Genomic DNA, 20,832 nt, shown 5'->3' on the forward strand with positions numbered 1-20,832 from the left:
ACATTATGTTTTTCATCACATGTCAAATTTCAACCTTGACTGGCTCTTTGACCAACATTGACTTTTGTTGACTAGATGGCTAACATAGCCTTATTATTTAACATTATGAGATTTCCACAATCCATTTGTAAAATAAATTGTTTTACGGATTTGATTGTGTTTGTATTTTTAGCATCAACATTTCAGATCACACTACATGATCCATCATCAGGATGAGAAAGTGCAGGATAGTAAAGATATGTAGTCTAAACCTTTCTCAAGAAATATAAGAAGAGAAGGGGATAGCCTTATTATGCCAAAAACATGTACAAATGACTTTGACTCGTCTTTAAATGACTACAACACCTTTCTAACATTAAATGATGAATTAATACTGAATTTTACAACAAAATGTAAAGGAAATGGTGAGGATTATCCATGTTTCTCCCACACCATACTCCCCAACTTGAAAAATCAAGTCCCTTGAGTTTCTAGCTCTTGCAGGGTGGCTTGATGCTTTTGAATCCCATCTTCTTACATCCAAACCACTTCTACCTCAGGGATTCCTTTCCATTTAACCAAGTACTATTTGTATGTGCCCTTTCTTGTCCTCTTAACCACCTTGGAGTCAAGGATGCACTCCAACTTGATGGGTTTTCTTGGTGTAAAGTCTTTGACCCATTCCACATCTTCTACTGTATTTTTTCTATGTTCCAATTTTTTTAAAAAAATCTCTCCTTTAAAAAAGGTTAGGATATCTACATTTAATATGGAAGATATTCCTATATCAAGGGAGATACAATTTCATAATAAATTTGTATAGTTCAAACATCTTCATCAATAGCTTACTATGTTGACCCTTCAAAAGTTTCTCCTTCCTAAAATATACAATAACAATATCTCCAATATTGAAGTGTACTTCTTTCTTCCTTCGATCTTCCTTATCCTTTTACTTGGACACAAATTTCTCTAACTAAGACTTAATTTCCTCATGAACTAAATTCATGGAATTTGTAAAAGTTTCACCTAAAACACTCCTCTACATTTTCTAAATATCTCTCAACTCCAATGGGCTTCTAAGATGAAATCCATAAATTGCTTGAAAAGGTCTCTTCCCTATGGACCTATTCACTAAATCATTATAGGCATATTCTTTCTGGCTCAAAATTTGATCCCAAGATGCTCCACGTTGTATATTCAAACATCTTATGAGATTACAAAGGGTCATGTTAACAACTTTTATCTGGCCATCTATTTGAGGATGATAGGCTGAAGAAAATGATAGTTGTGTGCCTACTTTCTTTCACAAGGTCCCCCAAAAGTGACCTACAAATTTGGTGTCCCTATTAGTAACTATGGACAATAGTAACCCATGAATTATGACTATTTCCTTGGAAAATAAACTTGTTATCTGAAAAAGAATCATGATTACTTGTACATGGCACATAATGGACCATTTTACCAAATTTTCAACAACTACAAACGTCATGTCCACACCCCTACCAATTTTAGGAAAATGGGTAAACCCAAGAGAAAATCCATATTGATGTTATCACATAGTTTAGTTGGGATTGGGAGAGGTTGGTATAGATTTGAGTTTGATGAAACTCTATTAGCCCTCTGAGATATCACAAAACTTCCACATACCTTCTTACATCATTTTGCAATCTTGGCGAACAGTAAAATCTTGCAACTTGCTCAAGATTTTTTCTTCTCCAAAATAACCTCCAAGTGCCTCATTATGTTTCTCTTTGACTATGTTCTCTCTCGTGGATGACTTAGTAACACAAATTGTGTCCTTCAACTAAAAGTCCCTCACGTAGTACAAAATTAGAAAACTCATTATAGAAATGGTCAAGAAGGTTAGAGAAAACATTATAGGCTTCTTTAAAGTCATAATCCTCCTAATACAAATTTGTGATATGATCCAAACCCACACTCCACATATGGCTTTCCTATATAGCTAAGACTCACCTCCTTGAGGAATCAACTACCATATTAGATGCTCCCTTCTCGTGCTTAATTGTGAAGGTAAATGATTACAATTGTTCCATCCACTTAGCATTTTTGTCGTTAAATTTCTTGTACCTATTTAGATAACTTAGTACATGATTATTAGTAAAAATAAAAAATACTTTGGGTATCAGATAATGCCTCTACTTTCTTAATGCTTGCACCATTGTATATAACTCTAGGTCATTCATGTTACACCTTTTTTTAGGTTCATTAAGATTTTATGGAAAAAAATGTTATACGATTCCCTTCTTGGCTTAACATTATGCTAATTGCATACTTACTGCATCACACTCCATCGTGAATGCTTTACTAACATTGGACAAAACCAAAGTTGGCAACTCTGCTACTTTTTTCTTAAGGCATCGAAAACTATCCATAACCTCCTTAGTCCACTCAAACATACATGTTAGGACCCATTGATAGTGTTAAGGATAGGTGCACAAATACCACTAAAATCCTAGAAAAGGTTGCAAGGCTGTAAAAACTCCTTACTTCACCCAATGATCTTAGAGTAGGCCAATTCAAGATGACATCTACTTTTGATAAATAATCTTTCAGAGAATCCTATGGTATAACAAAATCTAAATGAACTAGCTCTATTTTAATCAACTTACACTTTTCTAAGTTCATCTTTACCTATTTCAAGATTTTGGATCACCAACCTAAGATGATCTATATGCTCCTATTTTGACCCGTTAAACACCAATATATCATCACTTGGTATACAATAACAAACTTGCCAATGAATTGAACTATGACCTTATTCACCAACCTCATAAATGAGTTTTGGGCATTGATCAACCCAAAGAATATGACAAACCATTCATACAATCCATTGGAGCATTTGTCAACCCAAAGGGACTAAGGCCACAACACATGGGCTCAAATTTTTTCTGATCAGTCCCTCTTCCAAATGTTGCTACACTTGTTTGATAATCTTTTCATTTTGTTGGGGGTGTGAGTTTACAGGTAGCTTTGTTAAGGAGAGTGAATCCTGGCATCAAGTCAATTTGATGACGTATACTCCTCTTTGGTGGTAAAGATTCATGTTGTTCTCCTTCTACAATATTTGGAAATTTTTTCAATAAACCGTCCACCTCCTTAGGAAATGGTTCATGCTTCTTCTTGTCATCCTTGGGCTTGACAACTATTGCATAAACTTGAAAATCATCTTCCTTTGCCAAAATAAAAATAAATAAATAAATTCTTCCTACTAACATCACAGATGACTCACCTTTCTCCTTTCCATACTATTCAGGTAAAGGGTCCATCTTAATTTTCTGACCATTCTTGGTAATGAGTCATATATTTTGTTCACCATAATGTTGAGCTTTGACATCAAATTTACATGGTCTTCCAAGTATCAAGTAGTTTGCATCCATAGGAAGGATCCCACAAATACTAATTTCCTTATGCCCCCCAATTTCAAATTCAAACCATGCTTCTTCTTCCATAGTAAAACTCTAATTCTTGTTTAACTAAGAAATCTTGTGAGGTGTAGTATAGGGTAACTTTTTGAGTCTGCCCAAATCTACCATCTTAATTGACACAACATTCTTTGTTAAACTAGAGTCAGCAATGATTTTGCATAGCTTTCCATAAGCCTTTCCTTATGTCCTAAACAATGGCTTCCTTTGAGGAAGTTCATGCTTCAATGGACCCTTTAGGAGAGTTCCTTTATCATCATGTTCTCCCCATCTAAGATTGGTGTTGTATTCTCAACTGGTGCATTAAAACTACTACTATTACATTCTTCATCGACTATGTGTTGCCTCCTTCTATCTCTTCATGCAGATGAACTAGAAGGTTTATTTGGACATTGACCACTTATATGCCCAATCTGATCATATGTGTAACATTTACCTGTGAATACCCCTTTCCCCCTACTTGGTCCTCCAGTATGTCCTCTACCTCTATTATATGACTGTCTCTAACCTCTTAAGTTCTATCTACCTCTATGACTACTTTCACTTGTGAATCAATCACTCTAAGTTTCTTCGTTCCTATTGTTCCAACCTCTAGTTACCCTTGCCTCTTCTATTCCTACCTCCTGTACCCCTATTTCTTTGATCACCTTTCCTCTTGAGCTTTTTCGCATTTATGATGGATAATTAGAAACACTCATCAACTGTCGTAGGGATTAGCATACTAATCTAATCTTGGATTACACATTTCAACCCATTTCTATACCTGACCACAAGCTCCTGTTGGTCCTTCTTGTGATTTTCCCTCATGCTAGGTTTGTGAGACTCCTTGGTATGGGTAGCAATATCCACATCGCTTGTCCAATGTTATGAAATTTCCTTATCATCAGAACTTCAAAGTCAATAGACATGAATTTATTCTTCACCATGGAAATCATCCTATTCTGTTTGTAATTGGCTTCTTACTATTCCTTTTGCTCTCATTATGTGTAGAGTTCCACCAAATAAGTGCAAAACCCTTAAGCTTGGCTCCTGAATTTTTGAATTCCTGTTTATTTCTTTATTTATTTTTATTTAAATATAATGTCTTTTGGACTTTTAGAGGGAAATTTAGAAATTGATTTTATAGTTGATTGTTGACTCCTCTTTTCTCTCTTGTACATTCATTTCTCTATTTTGAATGTACAATCTTTTCATGCTTGTTTTTTGAATGTTATTAGTGTAATTGTCCAATCAAAAGCAACACCAATTTGAAGGAGAATGGAAAATAATGTAGCAAATTGTAAATTTTATTTAAATGATTTATTGGATGATTGTGAATAATTTGAATTTTTTTTGGATGAGCTTTTTATATTCCCATTCTAATAATTTTTTACAATTTTTATATCAAACATTACCTCTTATTATTATTATTTTTGATAGGGTATTTGTTCTCATTGTCGAGTGTCCATCTCAATTGAAGTTTAACATGTGCACTTTTTATTTGAATGTTTTATAGTTTTAAAATAAAACATGTATTACTAGTTAAAACTGTGTTCTCCGTATATTCTGTACATCTTAGTTAAAGTTTAGAAATGTGCACTTCTTATTTAAATACTTTATAGTGCAAACTATTTAAACTTATTACTAAAATTTATTGTTACTTGGATGATTTGTTGCTATTTAACGAGGACCTCCTCATTTGAGGCACAAATGATTGTTTAGATCGAAGACAAAGCAGTTCAGACTTTACGTGTAATCATTTGAAAGATCCAGCAACTGAACTCTCAATCGTAAGCTGCAATGGGTTATTGTGATCAGGATCCAAGACTTCGTTTCCAGGTACAGAAATCCTGCATACCCGACGAGATTGATATAAAACAAGTTGCAATTTACATAACAATGGGAATCGTCATCTACAGCCATGGCTATATATTTAAATGCATTGGCATTTTAATGGTGCTGGGCCTCTTAGAGGCCCAGCACGAAGATTTTGAAATGGAAAGTGATAGGTCGAAAACCAGGAGTTCGGAGAATCACATTGCCGTAAAATCCATTTCGAATGGTTGGAAGGAGAATCAAACTCTAGAAAAGAGTTTATCTAGGGTTCCTGTGGTTTCAGGGGATTCCAGGGTTATTAAGAAAGCTGAATCTCTGGGAGAAAAGAAGCCTTTAGATGAAAAGAAGCCTGATTCTTGCTTGAAATTACTTGAGCACAGGCCTGACAAAGCACCAATGTTGGAGGGGAGCGATGTGGAGGATAGGGCATTCTTGAATGCTCTGAAGGCTTTTGTAAAGGAGACAAATATGCTATGGGACAAGATTGCTGCTGTTCCTGGTAAATCTAAAACTCAATGCATGCATGATGGGACAACCGAATCCTGTTTTTCTTTTTTAACCTTTTTGTTAATTTTTCCAGTCCATTGTCATTGTGATTGGATAATAATATTTGTTTTTCTTTCACGGATAAACACTCTACTGCAGCTGATAATAGTAACTGCATTAACTAAACGCTGCAACAACCATGCCCTTGAAATATTACTACTAACCTTATTTAGTAAATACTTTTAAAGATAATATTCAGATATCCTGCAAATGATTGTGTAACAAGCTCTTTCTTTACTTTTAGAGGATCTTGCTGTATAACTTGAATCTTTAAATTCTCTGCCTTTCCGTTGCCGTGTTGAGTTAATCAACAGAAATAACAATATGATTATCCCCATCAGATATTTCTATTTTGGTCGGTATCCCCATCAGATATTTACTGGGTGCAAGAACATTTAATATAAATAAAGGTATTCTATAAGTTCAGTTATAATCATGTTCTTTTCAGTTCCATCCTTGACATCCTATATTTGTTGTATTTGTCTCATCTTTGGCTTATAGCGTCATCCTCAGAACTTCATCCTACGTTATGATTACAATTTGCTTTAGTTCTTTACTCCGTAGAGCTAATAGTGAGATTCATGTTCATTATCAACTGGAATGATAACAAGCTAACTATGATTAAATCATTGAAAGTTAAGTACCGACAGGGAAGTCTCGGTCCACCCCCCAAAAATAGATCTTTTCAAGAGTACATGGAATCACTTCCTTTGTGTGAAATCGACAAGCTTTGTGACGGTCACGGACTGGTTTTGTCCTGCAGTTAATTTAATAAAGAAAAGGGTGGGTGAATTTAAAAATTAGGTTCAAGCATTTCTCTTTCCTCTTGTTGCTGCTATGATAAGTCATGTGACATACATGCACAAAAACGTCAAACTTTAGGAAAATTATATATATTCAACAAATTAGTCACCTAGAAATCAAAGAAAACTTTAGAACTGATGTTCAGAGGTAATCGATTTCCATGAAATCAAAACCCAGAAAACAATTATAAATACAATGGAGGCTGAATAAAATGGAGTGCAAACTAAATTGGATTAAAGTTGAATATTCTGAAGTAGGTCACCATCGTCATTGTTATGTGAATGTGTATGAATGTATAATTTTTTCTAGACTTGTCTCAATTGCTCCCTGCTAAGCAAAATTTGCAACAAATTTTTCCAATGCGAAGACTACATTGTATCTTTGTTTTTGTTGGATTGAACCAAATAGAGTGAAATAAGATCTAGGTTTAGAAGGAAAACCAAGACTAAAGTGCGATTTGAAGAATAATAAAGAGGATTAGATTTGTTTAGAAGGCCCATCCAACAAATCAACAGGAATATCTCCATTTTGTTCAAAGCAAGAAAAAATGCAGAATTTTTTTTTTTCCTCCAGGTAGTAGATTGCTGAGCCTCCATTCTTACTTGTATGCAGAATGTGAAGAAACTAAAATGATTAGCCTCCATTCCTTCTTTATTTGTTGCCAGCAATTTTAAAAAGCCAAATCACTGGGGAAATATAATCAGGTAATCCAGAAATAGAAAATCTCAGACAAATGTAGATTTGTATAGTAAAATTGTTATAGAGCATACAATAATTAAAGGGCTGTACACAATAAAACACACTCAATAAACAAAGGAGCATACTATCTATAAGATTTTAAATAGTTGAAAATCAAATGGATTTTGTCATTGGTTGCATATGTAAGCCACAGATCAATAACTTTGTGTAACTCATGTCGTCCATCTCTTTTTTGAATTGATTTTATGAATTGAATCCTCAAAGGTATTATAAGTCTCCATGCTTGTTATGTTGTCTCTTGTTTCAAATCCCTTGTAGTTAAACACTGTGAATAATTGGTGTCACTATCTCGTAATTTTTGTTTACCATTTGATTTGTTCCTTTTGATTTGCTCCTTTCCTATTGTTAATTTATTATTATTCTTTTATATTTATTATTAACTCTTATTATTAGAAATGGGAACTTAACATTTCACTTTTATTCTCTTATGCCTAAGATGAATTGAGTTAAAGAGTTTTGTAATATTTATAATCTTATACTAATAAAATCTTAAAATTCAAGTTATTTCTTACAGGAAACAGAGATATCAAAATGAAGGTTTTGGAGGCTGTTGAAGCAGCAAAAGGACTTCAAGTGAAAAGAGAACAAGTACTCAGATATAGGAAAGACAGCAACAATAATGCTACTCCAGGAAAACTCCCCCAATGGGAAGGTAGATAACGATAAGTTGCAGTTTAGATATTTTCTTATAGGCCTTTAAACTTTTATAATTTCTTGACATTTTTTTTTATTACAGGAAACAGAATTTGACTCCACATATGATTACTCAACAATATATTGACCCTGATGGGATATTTTCTGGTACAAGAACATGCAATTTGAATGAAGGTAAATTGGTATTTAAAGTTATAATAGGAACATAAACTTATACAGTTATACAGTCAAATATCAGAAATTTGTATTTAAAAAATTTAAAGATGCCATCTATTGTTTTGTTCTTATGTGTTTTGAGAAAGGTGTGCATCTGAGACTCAATAAAAATTTGTTAATTTTGCAGTTTTTGATTCTAATGGATCAAATAGAATGGGAGAATTCAAACGGCGTGATAACAGCGGCGAATGGCTCAATGATTGTTGTACTTTTCAAGAAGAGGTTCTTTACAAGCTTACGATGGGCTATATAAATTAGTGCATTGAAGATGAACTATTCTTAAAGAGCTATCAAAGGGACATGCCACCAGCATGAAACCTTTTAGTTCAATACTAATAGTAATGAGCTATCAAAGGGACATGCCACTATGGCATGAAACCTTTTAGTTCAAAGGGCAGCCTGTTTTCAGTGTAAAAATCTAAGTTGCAGCCATATATTGATTTGTAAATTATATAAGAGTGTTATTTATTTCATTCTTTCAAGTTTATGGAGGTCTTTCATGGTTTGCTGATTTTCTGTTAGCAATACATTACCTTGTTTTCCAAAAATTCTTAATTAAATGTTATATTTACTTGTATCTATTATGAATAAATGTTTATCTTATCTTCCAACAATTAAATTTATAAATTATATGCCTAAATTTATTTATTGTGAATGAATGTTCATCCTTATTTGCAGCTTCCATTATCTTATATTGCAAAATATTGAAAATAACATCTGGGATCTATTTTTCAGAGTAGCCTAGAAGAAACCCAATGGACTCAAGGTAAACACCAATTGTCTGCACCCCTAATGACTCCACTGAATGTGACTTTAAACAAGACAATTGAAGTCCAAAAGTATTATGTGAAATTTGGCTAGACAAACACACGTAGGGATAAGTCCAAGTATCTTTATACATCTTGGATCACCACACAAACATTGCAAAGTGCTTCTGAACAATAGTGCTCTCATCTGGTATGCATACACAAAATGGATTTTGTTGTCTTGGAAAAGTTCAAGGTAAATGTAAGTTGCAGGTGTGATTTTAGATTCCATACGGTCTTAGAGTGCTTTTACCAGTAACCTCTCTTCTTCTGCCTTTTCTTCCAGGCATCACAATGGCCAGGGCCAGGAGCTTTCCATGGATATTGACAAGGTCAACTTTAGCAACAATCAGCCTAATATATAAAGCAAAATTTGTAACAATAACCCAGTCTAGCCTTTCAAAGCACTCTGGATACTTTTCTGCAGTAATATAACCATTGAAAGTTGAGATGATATCCAGAAATAGTGTGCAATCAGAGAACAAATTAGCATTAGCCTGGGTAAGTTATCAAGACTTAGTATAAATACAATTGACACACTGAAGTTGTCAATGATTGTCACAACCCACTTCATCTTCCCCAAATAAATCTGTGTTTCTTTCGCCCCATGGATTAGTGAATGCTATATTTTATTTTATTTTATTGATGAGGATAATAGTAACAATTCTGAAATTTGAAGAATTGGTTACAATTTTATTAATAGCCTTCTCCAGGCCACTATCTGACAGCATGGAGTGGAATTCCCTGTACTTTTCCAAAAAATAAATTGCATGCATTTTTTATGGGGTGCCAAATCACATGGGGAAAATCACTATTTTTGGGGTCTTGGCAGCAGCATTGGGGAAGGCAGGCGGTGAAATTTAAACGGTTGGGAATTGGAGGGGGCGGAAGATGGAGGAGTTCATATCATTCAGAAGACAGTATTCAAGGATTGACCTTCATGGTGGTTGGGAGGAGACAATTTATAGCTGGTCTGTGAGTAAGAAGGAAATCAAATGTCTGCAACGTGGTCAGAGACTTCCACAAATAGATCATCCTACTATTGGCATTGGAAGCTCGACGCCTTCCATGACTTGACCGCTAATGTCACTGGCTGTCTTGATGCTGCTACCACAGTCCTTCTGGTTGCCAACACCTTTGGGTATTTTCCACTTTTTTCTTCATCAGTTGCTTTGCATGTTTAATAGCTGTGTTGTCAAGGTAAGATTCTCATTTGAATCTAAGTGAATTTCATTTGATTGAAGGTTTTTGATGTTTCACAGTAGCAAGGTATTCACATATGCCCTAATTATCAGCTAATTATGGTGTAACATGCCAATGCAAAGTCATGTCTCACTTGGCAAAATTTCCTGGCTGCAAAAGATTCATTAGAAAGTTTTAAATTTACCATCGCTTTGTTTGAGGATTTACTCAATGTATGGAGAGGTGTTGGTTGTGGATGTTGGTGGACAATTTAAAGTGCTTCCGCCATGCGTTGAGTTGTAAGATGGAAATCTCAGCTGCTGACCTTAACCATGGAATCAGATTGATCAGCCGCACCTGCATTTTTAGTACTTCTCGTAAATCCTCCCTTTTCAACATGTTGTCTGTTGCACCTACTTTTTTTCATGCCATTGTGGTTCCTTTTCAGACCGTTTCCTGAAAAAAAAGGCGTGTAGGATATTGAGACCTTTTTGCTCGATTTCCTTCAAGTTGAAACTCTCATGCGCAGCTTGGATTTTTTTATCTCTGGACAAGGAGGATAAGGCTTCGACTCCCCTCTGTCTTCTATAACTCTGCAGTGCGGAATTTATCAGACAAATGATAAAAAACACCACCTGCCGAATTTATCAGAAAACTCTGCACAACAGGTCAGCTGAAAGATGCAGTTCGCATTGTACTTGCCAGACAAAACTCTGCTGTGGATTCTTCTACATATATTCATCTATTGCAGGCCTGGATTAAAAGGGAAGCCCTTTCAGAGGGCAAGTGAATCCACTCTCACATCAACAAGAGGGGTTTTACATTTGTGACAGACACGTTTTTACAAAACACACTATTCAACATGAATGAAATGGCGGAAGTTTGGTGGATGCTCACAACATTTTTTATCTCAATATCGAACCATACGTTTTCTCATGGAATGTGATAAGTACAGCTTATAGGAAAAATGGGTTTTTTCAGTAGGCATTCATAATGTTTTCCCAAATGCAGCAAACAGCGGTTCAACCTGATCATTTCAGCTTCTCTGCTATCCTTCCTGTATGTGCCAGAGTGGCATCTCTAGAACACGGTTAACAGATCCATGGAAGGACAATAAGATGCGTGTTTCTATCCAATTTTATTGTGATGAATACCCTGATGGATATGTATGCAAAATGTGGAAGCATGGATAACGCAAGCGAAGTGTTCAACAGAATGCCTATGCAAGATGTAACATCATGGAATGCAATTATTGCTGAGGATGCACAACATGGATTTACTGAAAAACCCTTAAGAGCTTTTTAAGCAAATGCAATCGACAGGCGTAGATCTGAACTCATCAAGCCAGTACCCTCCCAGTGTGTACTAAAATGGGAGATTTAAAACAAGGTAGGGAAATCCACTAAAAAATAATGGAATATAAATCTTTGTCAGATGTTTTAGTTTTGACTGCTCTGGTAGACATGAATGCAAAATGTGGGAGCATAGTGAAGGCATATGAGAAATGTGGTGTCATGGAATGCAGTGATCGTAGGCTATGCACAAAATGGGTTCGCTGAGACATCGTTGGAGATTTTTGATGAAATGTGTTTGTTTGGTGTCAAGCCAGACTTCTCCATCTTTGCCGACATCCTCCAGGCCTGTGCAAAGATGGAAGCTTTGCAACAGGGTGTAGAGATCCATCAAATTGTAACCAAAAGTGGGTTTTTGTCAGATGTTGTAGTTGTGACTGTATTGATAGACTTGTACATAAAATGTGGACACATGCAGAAGGCTGACAAATTGTTTGACTATATGCCTCAATGGGATATGGTCTCATGGACTGCAATCATTTCTGGATTACACATGCTGGACTGGTTGATAAAGCCTTGGAGATCTTTAAGAAAATGCAATCCAGAGGTGTAAAACCAGATACACCAACTTTTGCCAGCTTTTGGCAAAATTGGAGCTTTGAAACAGGGTGTAGAAATTCATCAAAAAGTATTTGAAAGTGGATTTGTGTCCGATGTGGTTCTGACTGCCTTGATGGACATGTATGCAAAATGTGGGATTTTAAAGAGAACACTTAAATTGTTCAAGTAAATGCAACACCCAGGTGTGGTGTCATGGAACACAATTATTGCAGGTCGTGCAATGCATGGGCATAGCAAGGATGCCCTTAAACTATTCGTGTTGATGAAGCACTCTGGTACACACCCAGACTATGTAAGCTTCCTTTGTGTTCTATTTGCTTGCAGCCATGTAGGTTTTGTCGATGATGGCTTTAAATGCTTCAATCACATGACTAAATCTTATGGGATCATGCCAAAAATGGAACATCGCATGGGCATGGTTGACATTCTTGGCCGTGCTAGCTATATTGAGGAAACCCTGAACTTCATTATCAAAATACCAATAAAACCTGGCATGGTTGTGTGGGAGTGTCTACTTGCTGCTTGTAGATCACACAGGAATTTAAGCTTAGGAGAGTTTGTCTCAAATCTCCTCCTTGAGATTGATCTAAAAACTGCTGCACCTTATGTTCTTCTGTTAAACATTTATACAGAAGCAAACAGATGGAATGAGGTTCAAAATATAAGAAAATTGATGACAGGAATTCAGAAGATAAGATATACCTGCACGTGGTTGGATTGAAGTCCATAAAATGGTGCACGGTTTTTGTGCAGGAGACAAATTTATGCAGTGTTGGAGAAATTGTCATGGGAGATGAAGGCAGCAGGGTATATTCCAGATACAAAACCAGTAAGAAATAACATGGAGGAGGAGGAGAATGGATTACTCATTTGCCACCATAGTGAGAAGTCAGTCGCATTTGGATTGTTAAACACATCCCCTGGAACAACTATTAGAATTGTCAGAGCTGCAAACTGTTTCTATCAACCAAGTTTATCTCTCAGGTTGGTGCAAGAGAAATTATTCAGAGCTGCAAACTGTTTCTATCATTTCAAACACGGACAATGTTCTTGTGGAGAAAATTGGTGGTGCTAAGCGAAGCAAAGCCTTTCAAGCAGCTTTCAAGAATATTTCTTGTCAGGCTTGCTGTGGAAGTCTTTACAGTTCTGTTGTGAAAACTGGGAGTAAGAGGTGGAAGAAAGGGAAATGAAAAGCTTCGAAGCCTACAATAGATGTGAAAGAAAGGCTTCAAATCAAAACCCGTGGTTGTGTAAGGTTGGACGCCTTCGTTGATGTGTGATACAATCTTCCAAGTTCAAATTTCTAGATATAGCTATGTTTGATCCTTCGGTGACTGACAGAATATGTAGGCGGCATTTGATATAGGTTCATACTTGCAAGATGCGTGATAAATTAAACTGTATAATGTATTTTCAAATATCACTTGTTTTATGAAAAGGCAGAAAAAAAGACAAGAAAAAATTTAAAATAATAATAATCAGATATTGATTTTGAAAGAAAAAATTTACTTTCCTTGTTGATTGTGAGTCTATCACTTGGGGTTTTCTATCCTACCATCTTCCTATTTGGCTTCTTTGGTGTGTGTGCAATTCCCCCTCCCTTGGTTGGTTAGTCAACTTCTGCTACCCATTTTGTTTGACATCTCTTGCTCTCTTCATCCTGATGATGGATCACTTGGTGTGATTCAAAACGTTGATGGTAAAAAATCTTTACACAATCGAATCCAAAAATATATCAATTTATTCATAAATATAATGTCACATCAAAATTTTTTTCTTGCACTTATGGACAAAAGTAAATTTTAAATAATAATTTAGAATAGAAATGTAATGTAAATTTGTCTTATTTTAGTAGACAGTAATACAATTTTTGTAAGGATTTATAATGTTAAAATTATATAATATAATTTAAAAATAGAGTATACATTTCAATAAATCTTATGAAATAGTTATGATTAAATGGGTGAACCCACATGGGTTCCACTTTAGTGAGACAAAGAAAAACAATTTTTTTTTGCAAAATGCGAAATCGTATTTACCATATGTTCGCACGAACACACTAAATATGTTCATAGCGAACATATTTTAAAATAGTGTTTGCTGCGAATATATTTGACAATAATTAAGAATGTTCGCCGAATTTCGGCTTTAAAACGCCATTTTTTACCCCTTACTATTCATTTTAACGGCGTTGAATATTTGAGCAGAGGTTGGTGCAAACGTTTGCTATTGGTCAGCATCCCCCTATCATTTTCCTTCAAATTTTTTTTGTCTTCGCGTATGTCTATATATTATTATTTTAATATTTTTTTACGTTTTTAATGTTTTCAAAGTTTATTTTAATGTTAATTTAATATTTTTATTGTTTATTTATGTTAAACTTAATTATATTAATTTAGAAAATATTAGAAAAAAACATTAGAAAAATATTAGAAAAAACACTAGAAAAACATTAGAAAAAATTTTTAGAAAACATTAGAAAATTTATAATAATATAAACTTTATAAAAAAAATTTAGAAAAACATTAAAAAAATATTAGAAAATTTATAATAATATAACATTAGAAAACAAATTTAGAAAAACTTCTAATTTATAATAATATAACATTAGAAAACAAATTTAGAAAAACATTAGAAAAAACATTACATTTAAATATTAGAAAATATTTTTTTTTAAAAATAGTTTAGAAAATATTAGAAAACTATGAGAAAATATTAGGATTTAAACATTAGAAAATATTAGAAAAAACATTAGAAAATATTTTTAAAAACGTTAGTTTTTAAAATTAGAAAATATTAAAAAAATAATAGTGTAGAAAATAAAATTTAGAAAAATATTGGTTTTATTAGAAAAACATTTGTTTAATTAGAAACAAATTTTAATAAAAATATTAGTTTTATTTATAAAAACATTATAAAAAATTGTGTACATATTTATGTATATGTTATTCATCTTAATGCCTTAATCTAAACTATATAGTTAACTATATTTAATGACATACATCTTAAGAGAGATCCTATTTATTATACATAAGAATGTAGATTAAAATGTACATATTTTATTTCATACATATATGTATATATGTTCATGCTAAATGTTGACATGTATGTTTTAAATATTCATGTTTATGTATATGTTAAATTCATCTTAATGCCTTAATCTAAGTGTAATTAAATGACATGTCTTAAGAGGAGATCCTAAATTATACATAAGAATGTCTAGATTAAAATGTATTTTTTATTTCATAGATGTATGTATATTTGTTCATGTTAAAAGTAGACATGTATCTTTTCAATATTCACATTTTTATGTATATGTTATTGATCTTAATGTCTTTATCTAAGTGTAATTAACTATATTTAATGACATGTCTTAAGGGGAGATCCTAATTAAATACATAAGAATGTAGATTAATGTATATTTTATTTCATAAATGTATGTAAATATGTTCATGTTAGATGTAGACATGTATGTTTTCAATATTCATGTTTATGTATATGTTTTTATTTTTAATGCCTTAATCTAAGTATAATTAACTATATTTAATGGCATATCTTAAGGGGAGATCCTAAATTATACATATATAAGAATGTAGATTAATGCATATTGGGTAAGAATATAACATACATGTAAATAATTTGAACATATAAATCTAGTATGACCTAAAGAATACATGTTACAATATTTAATTAATAAAAGTTAATACATATAAGAACATAAAGATTATATACAAACATAAAGAATGTATTATATATAAGAACAAAAAGATTATATACATAAATAAATAACTTGACATTAACAATCATAAGAAAACATAAACAATACATCTCCATTTAACCCTAAAACTAGCTATAACATTAAAAGATAACACTAATCATAACCCCCTAACCCTAACTCAAACTCTAACCCTAATTTCTAACCCTGACTTGAAAACTCTAACTCTAACTCAAGTGAAAACTCTTTAACTCTACAGTTCCATAATTGAAACGAGGTAATGTACAACCCCTAGGACCTATCTAACTATAACCCTAATCTAATCCGAACTAAATTTAATCGAAACCCTCAGATCTAACAGAAACCCTTTAATCATTAAATGAAGGTTCCCTATATATATCTAAATCAAACCCTAGTTCTAGATAACTCAAACCATAATCTAGAAGGTTAAATTGTAATATCAAGGCAAATGTCAGACATGTGGCATCTATATAAATTCTGATTAACAAACTCCAAATCAATAGGACCAATAGGACCAATTTTATAACAAGACAATGGACTCCATATTTACACTTTCTGAAGACCAATTATATACATCCACACTAGTAGAGAAAATGAAGAGTCCAGTACCTAGATACTTATATTAAATATGTTAACAAATAGAAGGAAGATATTATACAAGAAGAATGCAAGGTTTACAACATTGTTAGAATCCATTTTAATTCTTTTGTCGACCTAACTTAGTCATCACCATCATACCCATGGCTCTGAATGATCTAATTGTAAACTTACCAGTGTTATGTTGCCCCTAGAAAAATAATAGTCAAAATGGAGTATGCATGAGTTACATATTTGATATGCCTAATCATTCACCAAAGACCATAATTCACAATTTCTTAGGTTGTAAGTTTCTTCAATCCTCAACTAGATTCAATAAACATGCTCTGATACAAAATGAGAGAGCTATAGAAATGTTTTGAATTGCACTTAGATTAGAAAATTATAAAAACATATTACTTAAATAGAATGAGATGAACCCTTTACATTTCTTATACAATCAACAATCAAACTACAAATTTTAGGAAAACTATATATATTTTAGAATAACTACTCCAAATATTTGATCTAGGGGATAAAATAAGATCTAATATCCTTAGATCATTCTTATTATATATATTTTTTAAATGATGGACTATGGACCAATATGAATTTAATAATTAATTATGTTTCTGACTAAATTTAGAAGGATGACCAAATTCAAGTTATGAAAATTACAAACATTTAATCCCCCAAGATAAATTGGGAGTGTATAATTTCTCCTAGTCAATAATAAATAACCTCTTCTCATCTTTACCTCCTAGCCAAAGGAATATCCTTTTTATTCCCTCAAGCTTGTTGAACCACACAACAAGTATATGTAAGAGATACATGATATCTAGATCTAGAGGTAATTTTAATTAACCTCATGAGTATTTTGAGTTACTTGCATTACTAAGAAGATACCATTTCTAGCTTCGAGAGTATCAGTCATAGAACTTCAAGATCTTTGTAAGTTTCATTAGTTTTTGATTGAAAGGTTACTTGGTTGAAATCATGAAATTTTTTCTAGGATTAGGTTGACTACGTGATCATTGCCCTTTGGGTTTGAGATTTTTATAGATATAATTTATAGTGAATAATGTTCTAGAACCATGTTTTTAACTAAATCTAACATCTCTATGATAGTAAAAATAAGATCCATCTCAAGGTAAGTTTACTCTTTCTATCTCACCTCTTGTGCCTACTTTTATACATTAGATGTAATATCATACCTCAAGCTATTTTCCATTTCCTTTGTAGTATAACAAAATACTTTAATGATTTTATATATCATAAGCACATATTTATCTTGAAAGGAATACATCCTTGACTCCCACATGTCCTTGAATCTATATCTTGCACTAGAACCCCTCTATTCATTTTGGGTTGTGATAATTCACTTTTGGTTTAAGGGTGAGCCTCTTGAGGTTTTTATGTTTTTATCATAACTAAAATTTGGTTCAGTGATCATCACTCATATAAATTCTCACCATTTTGAATGCTTTTCAAACATTCTCAATTTTTATCATTTTCATCCTCAAATTAATATTTTCACAAATACATTTGAAGTGTAATTGCGATGACCTATCATTGATATTACATGATGCTAAGTTGTCATAGAATCTATGAGGCCTCGCCTCGACCCATCGTAGCATAGTGATACATTATTATTTTGATACTCATGACTTGATATGTCAAGACACTATTGGATACTTTGAACATATTATATTATTTCATGTTGTGTGATGTTTACTTTCAGATATTTGAGTTTGTCATTTAATGCTTTATGAACATGTATGTTGATGAAGTAAGTAAATGCAGAATTAATACTTTGAGTATGCAATTTTAATGATTGAGAATATGAGTAGAACGAGAGAAACCCCTGATTATTTGAAAGATGAATGTTTTAATTTATGTGATTTTCCTGATACGTATATACATATGTGCATGTGATTTTATGGAGCTACTGATGTGTGTAGGATATTGTAGCCGAGAAATTCGATGGAGAAACGAAACTGAACCCTATGTGCCATTTGTGGAAACCCCATTGTTTGTATCTTAATTGTATTGTGAGATGTATGAATGTATCATCCTGTAATCAGTAAATGTTAACGTTTCATAACAATATTTGTATAGTGTTGCTTGACACTCGTGAATTGTTTTTGCATTCTAGCATGCTAGTTAGGGTTAACCAAGTAGCCCTTAAATCTAAGTCAGACCAAGTTAGTGACCTTTTTGCTAATTAGTTCTTAATCAAAATTATTTACCCCTAATCTGGATTAGTGTTTAAGCTGCTTTTTGGTAGGTTGTTAGTTAGTCCTAAAATTCCTAGCATTAGTTAGGTCCCGAATTTTTCCCTAAGGCTTAAATTCATGAAATCTTAATACCCAAGGGGTATGGGTATGGGTTGGGGGCATTTTCCACCCCCCTAGCCCCTTTTGTTGACTTTTATGGTCACTCAAAAAGTCCATTTTTGCTTTAGTGCGAAAATAGAATAATTTCACCATGGGTTGAATGACCCTAACCCCACCTTGAGGTTAGCCTTAGGTTTAGTTGAGTTAGAAACCTCTAGATCTTTAGGCAAGTGGGGGGGAGTTATTGGATTTTGGAGAGGTAGTTGAGTTTTGATCATATTTAGAGGCTTTTTTGATGAGGTTTGGGTTGTTCACCCAAACTCTAGTTTTAGAGGGATTTTCAGAATTGAAGAAGAAGGAGAGGAAAGCTAGCTCTTCTCAAACTTGTTCATTGCCATAACCTATTTTCTTGAAGGTAGGAATACTTTACCTCATTTTGAGTTTTATGTAGTGCTTCATGTTTCAGTTTTATTACTTATGTATGTTTGTATGTGTGTTGAGTATGTTGGGAGGGATTGGAAACAATTTTCCTTCAATGTCTTTCCTTTGTGTTTGTTTTGAATTTCAAAGTTTTCTTTCATGGGTGTTTGGCATTACTCACCTTCAAATAGGGCAAAAGTGGTCATTTTCGGGGAAAGGTCTTCAGTTGGACTCCAACAGTGTAGAGTCTCTTCTCAGGATGAGAAGAGGGAGAGAGGGTAGGGTGTTATGGGCCCCTACCTGTCAGCACAAACCACGTATGAGTTTTAGCATGTAAGAATGGAAGAACGGAAGTTCTTGAGTTATAGCCCCGATTGGGCACATGTTTTGGTGTTGTGTATGACATCTCCTGTTGGAAAAATCCACCTTCTCCCTAGTTTTGGTTCAATGTTGAACCTGTTGTGAAAACCCGGTATGGAAATGAATGTCTGATTTTGTCTCCTTGTTATGTTTGTTTGTCACCTGGTCAGTTTTCGTTCTCTCCACAATCTCAACAATGTATTGCAGAAATGAAATGGATCCCTTGTTAAGGACCATGAAGGAAATTTGAATTGATTATTGAAATTCAATCATATTTGGGATTGAAATCCTGTGTAAAAATGTCAATTAAACTTTTTGTTGTAGTGGCAACGATGTCAGGTTTTCTTCCTAATTCTTTCCTGGTGAAGCCTTTGAATCAGGTGGTCAATAAAATAATGATTGAGTAATATCGTTCTTATGAGGTTTTCGTATTTCCAGTTATATGTATGTGTATCAAAAATGAGATGAAATGATGATGTTCAATTATGCAAAGTTCAAAGTTTAAATATGTTAAGGCAAAAATCATGTTATGTTTGGATCGTAGATCCATTTTCATGATTATTGAGAAACTAAAACCAATCTTACATTGTTGTCAAAATGAATTATTCAATTTCTCGGTTTAATTAGGTACTTAGCAAATTTTATTAGAATGTTAAAAAAAAATATTACTCCCTTATTGCAAAATAAATTGCATTGAAAAATTTATAATTAGAAAAAAAAGAGGCCTTCAAAAAAAAAAGTATTCCTAGAGTAAAAATCCTCACTGGATTTTGTATGGGGAAAGAATTAATTTCTCCCTTGTCACAAAGAATCTTAGAAGAATCTTTAATTATCCTTTGAACTTTTTAAAAGTTTAATGAGTCAAAAGAAAAATTAGGAAAGTAAATATATTTTTAAAAAAAACAAGAGAAATTTTAATATCCTAAACATTTCTAACCTACCTTACTTTAAATCATAACTACCTATGTCTATCCTTACCCACCTAAATGCTCTAAACTCATAAACTCCTATTCTTCTCCCTTGCATGGCGTTGAAAAAGATCTCCAACTATGCAAAGCAATCAACCACGTACCCTTAGCTTTTGGCTTGTCAATTGGTGCCAAGGACCAATGGGAAGCGAGTAGTTTGCATTTACGTCTAAACTTGCAATTTTACTTTTTCGTTGTTTCCTCCTTATTCCTTCATGCCAAGCATACTGTTCTAGAGAATGCTTGGGCTGCGTGGGGAAGTCAAGTGGCCTGCCATGTTAGTTGACTTGACATTGGCAAAGGCTTTTGTTGGCAACAT

The 20,832-nt window shown here is 33.3% G+C and overlaps 1 protein-coding gene across 2 annotated transcripts; it reads left to right on the top strand.

The window, feature by feature from the left end:
• The first annotated feature begins 5,080 nt into the window (after positions 1 to 5,080).
• On the top strand, positions 5,081 to 8,703 carry LOC149573181 (uncharacterized). 2 transcript variants are annotated; one of them, XM_089814362.1, is made up of 4 exons: positions 5,081 to 5,736; positions 7,848 to 7,998; positions 8,083 to 8,174; positions 8,344 to 8,703. In XM_089814362.1, exons 1-2 carry the CDS (start codon positions 5,202 to 5,204, stop codon positions 7,898 to 7,900), a joined length of 588 nt encoding a protein of 195 aa, XP_089670488.1. In that variant the 5' UTR covers positions 5,081 to 5,201; the 3' UTR covers positions 7,901 to 7,998; positions 8,083 to 8,174; positions 8,344 to 8,703. The 2 variants fall into 2 exon arrangements, with proteins under 2 accessions (XP_089670488.1, XP_089670487.1); XM_089814361.1 differs by having other exon boundaries at positions 7,861 to 7,998.
• Positions 8,704 to 20,832: the final 12,129 nt, after the last annotated feature.

The sequence above is a fragment of the Cupressus sempervirens genome, chromosome 2 (assembly GCF_028749045.1).
Source record: "Cupressus sempervirens isolate cs-2001-9-10 chromosome 2, ASM2874904v1, whole genome shotgun sequence".
In the NCBI taxonomy this organism is placed as follows: Eukaryota; Viridiplantae; Streptophyta; class Pinopsida; order Cupressales; family Cupressaceae; genus Cupressus; species Cupressus sempervirens.

Excerpts from the sequence above, each read along its gene's own strand:
- LOC149573181 (XM_089814361.1), top strand. The coding sequence starts at position 5,202 with ATGGGTTATTGTGATCAGGATCCAAGACTTCGTTTCCAGGTACAGAAA. Across the intron at positions 5,737-7,860 it reads CAAGATTGCTGCTGTTCCTG|GAAACAGAGATATCAAAATG; the intron begins GTAAATCTAAAA and ends TATTTCTTACAG.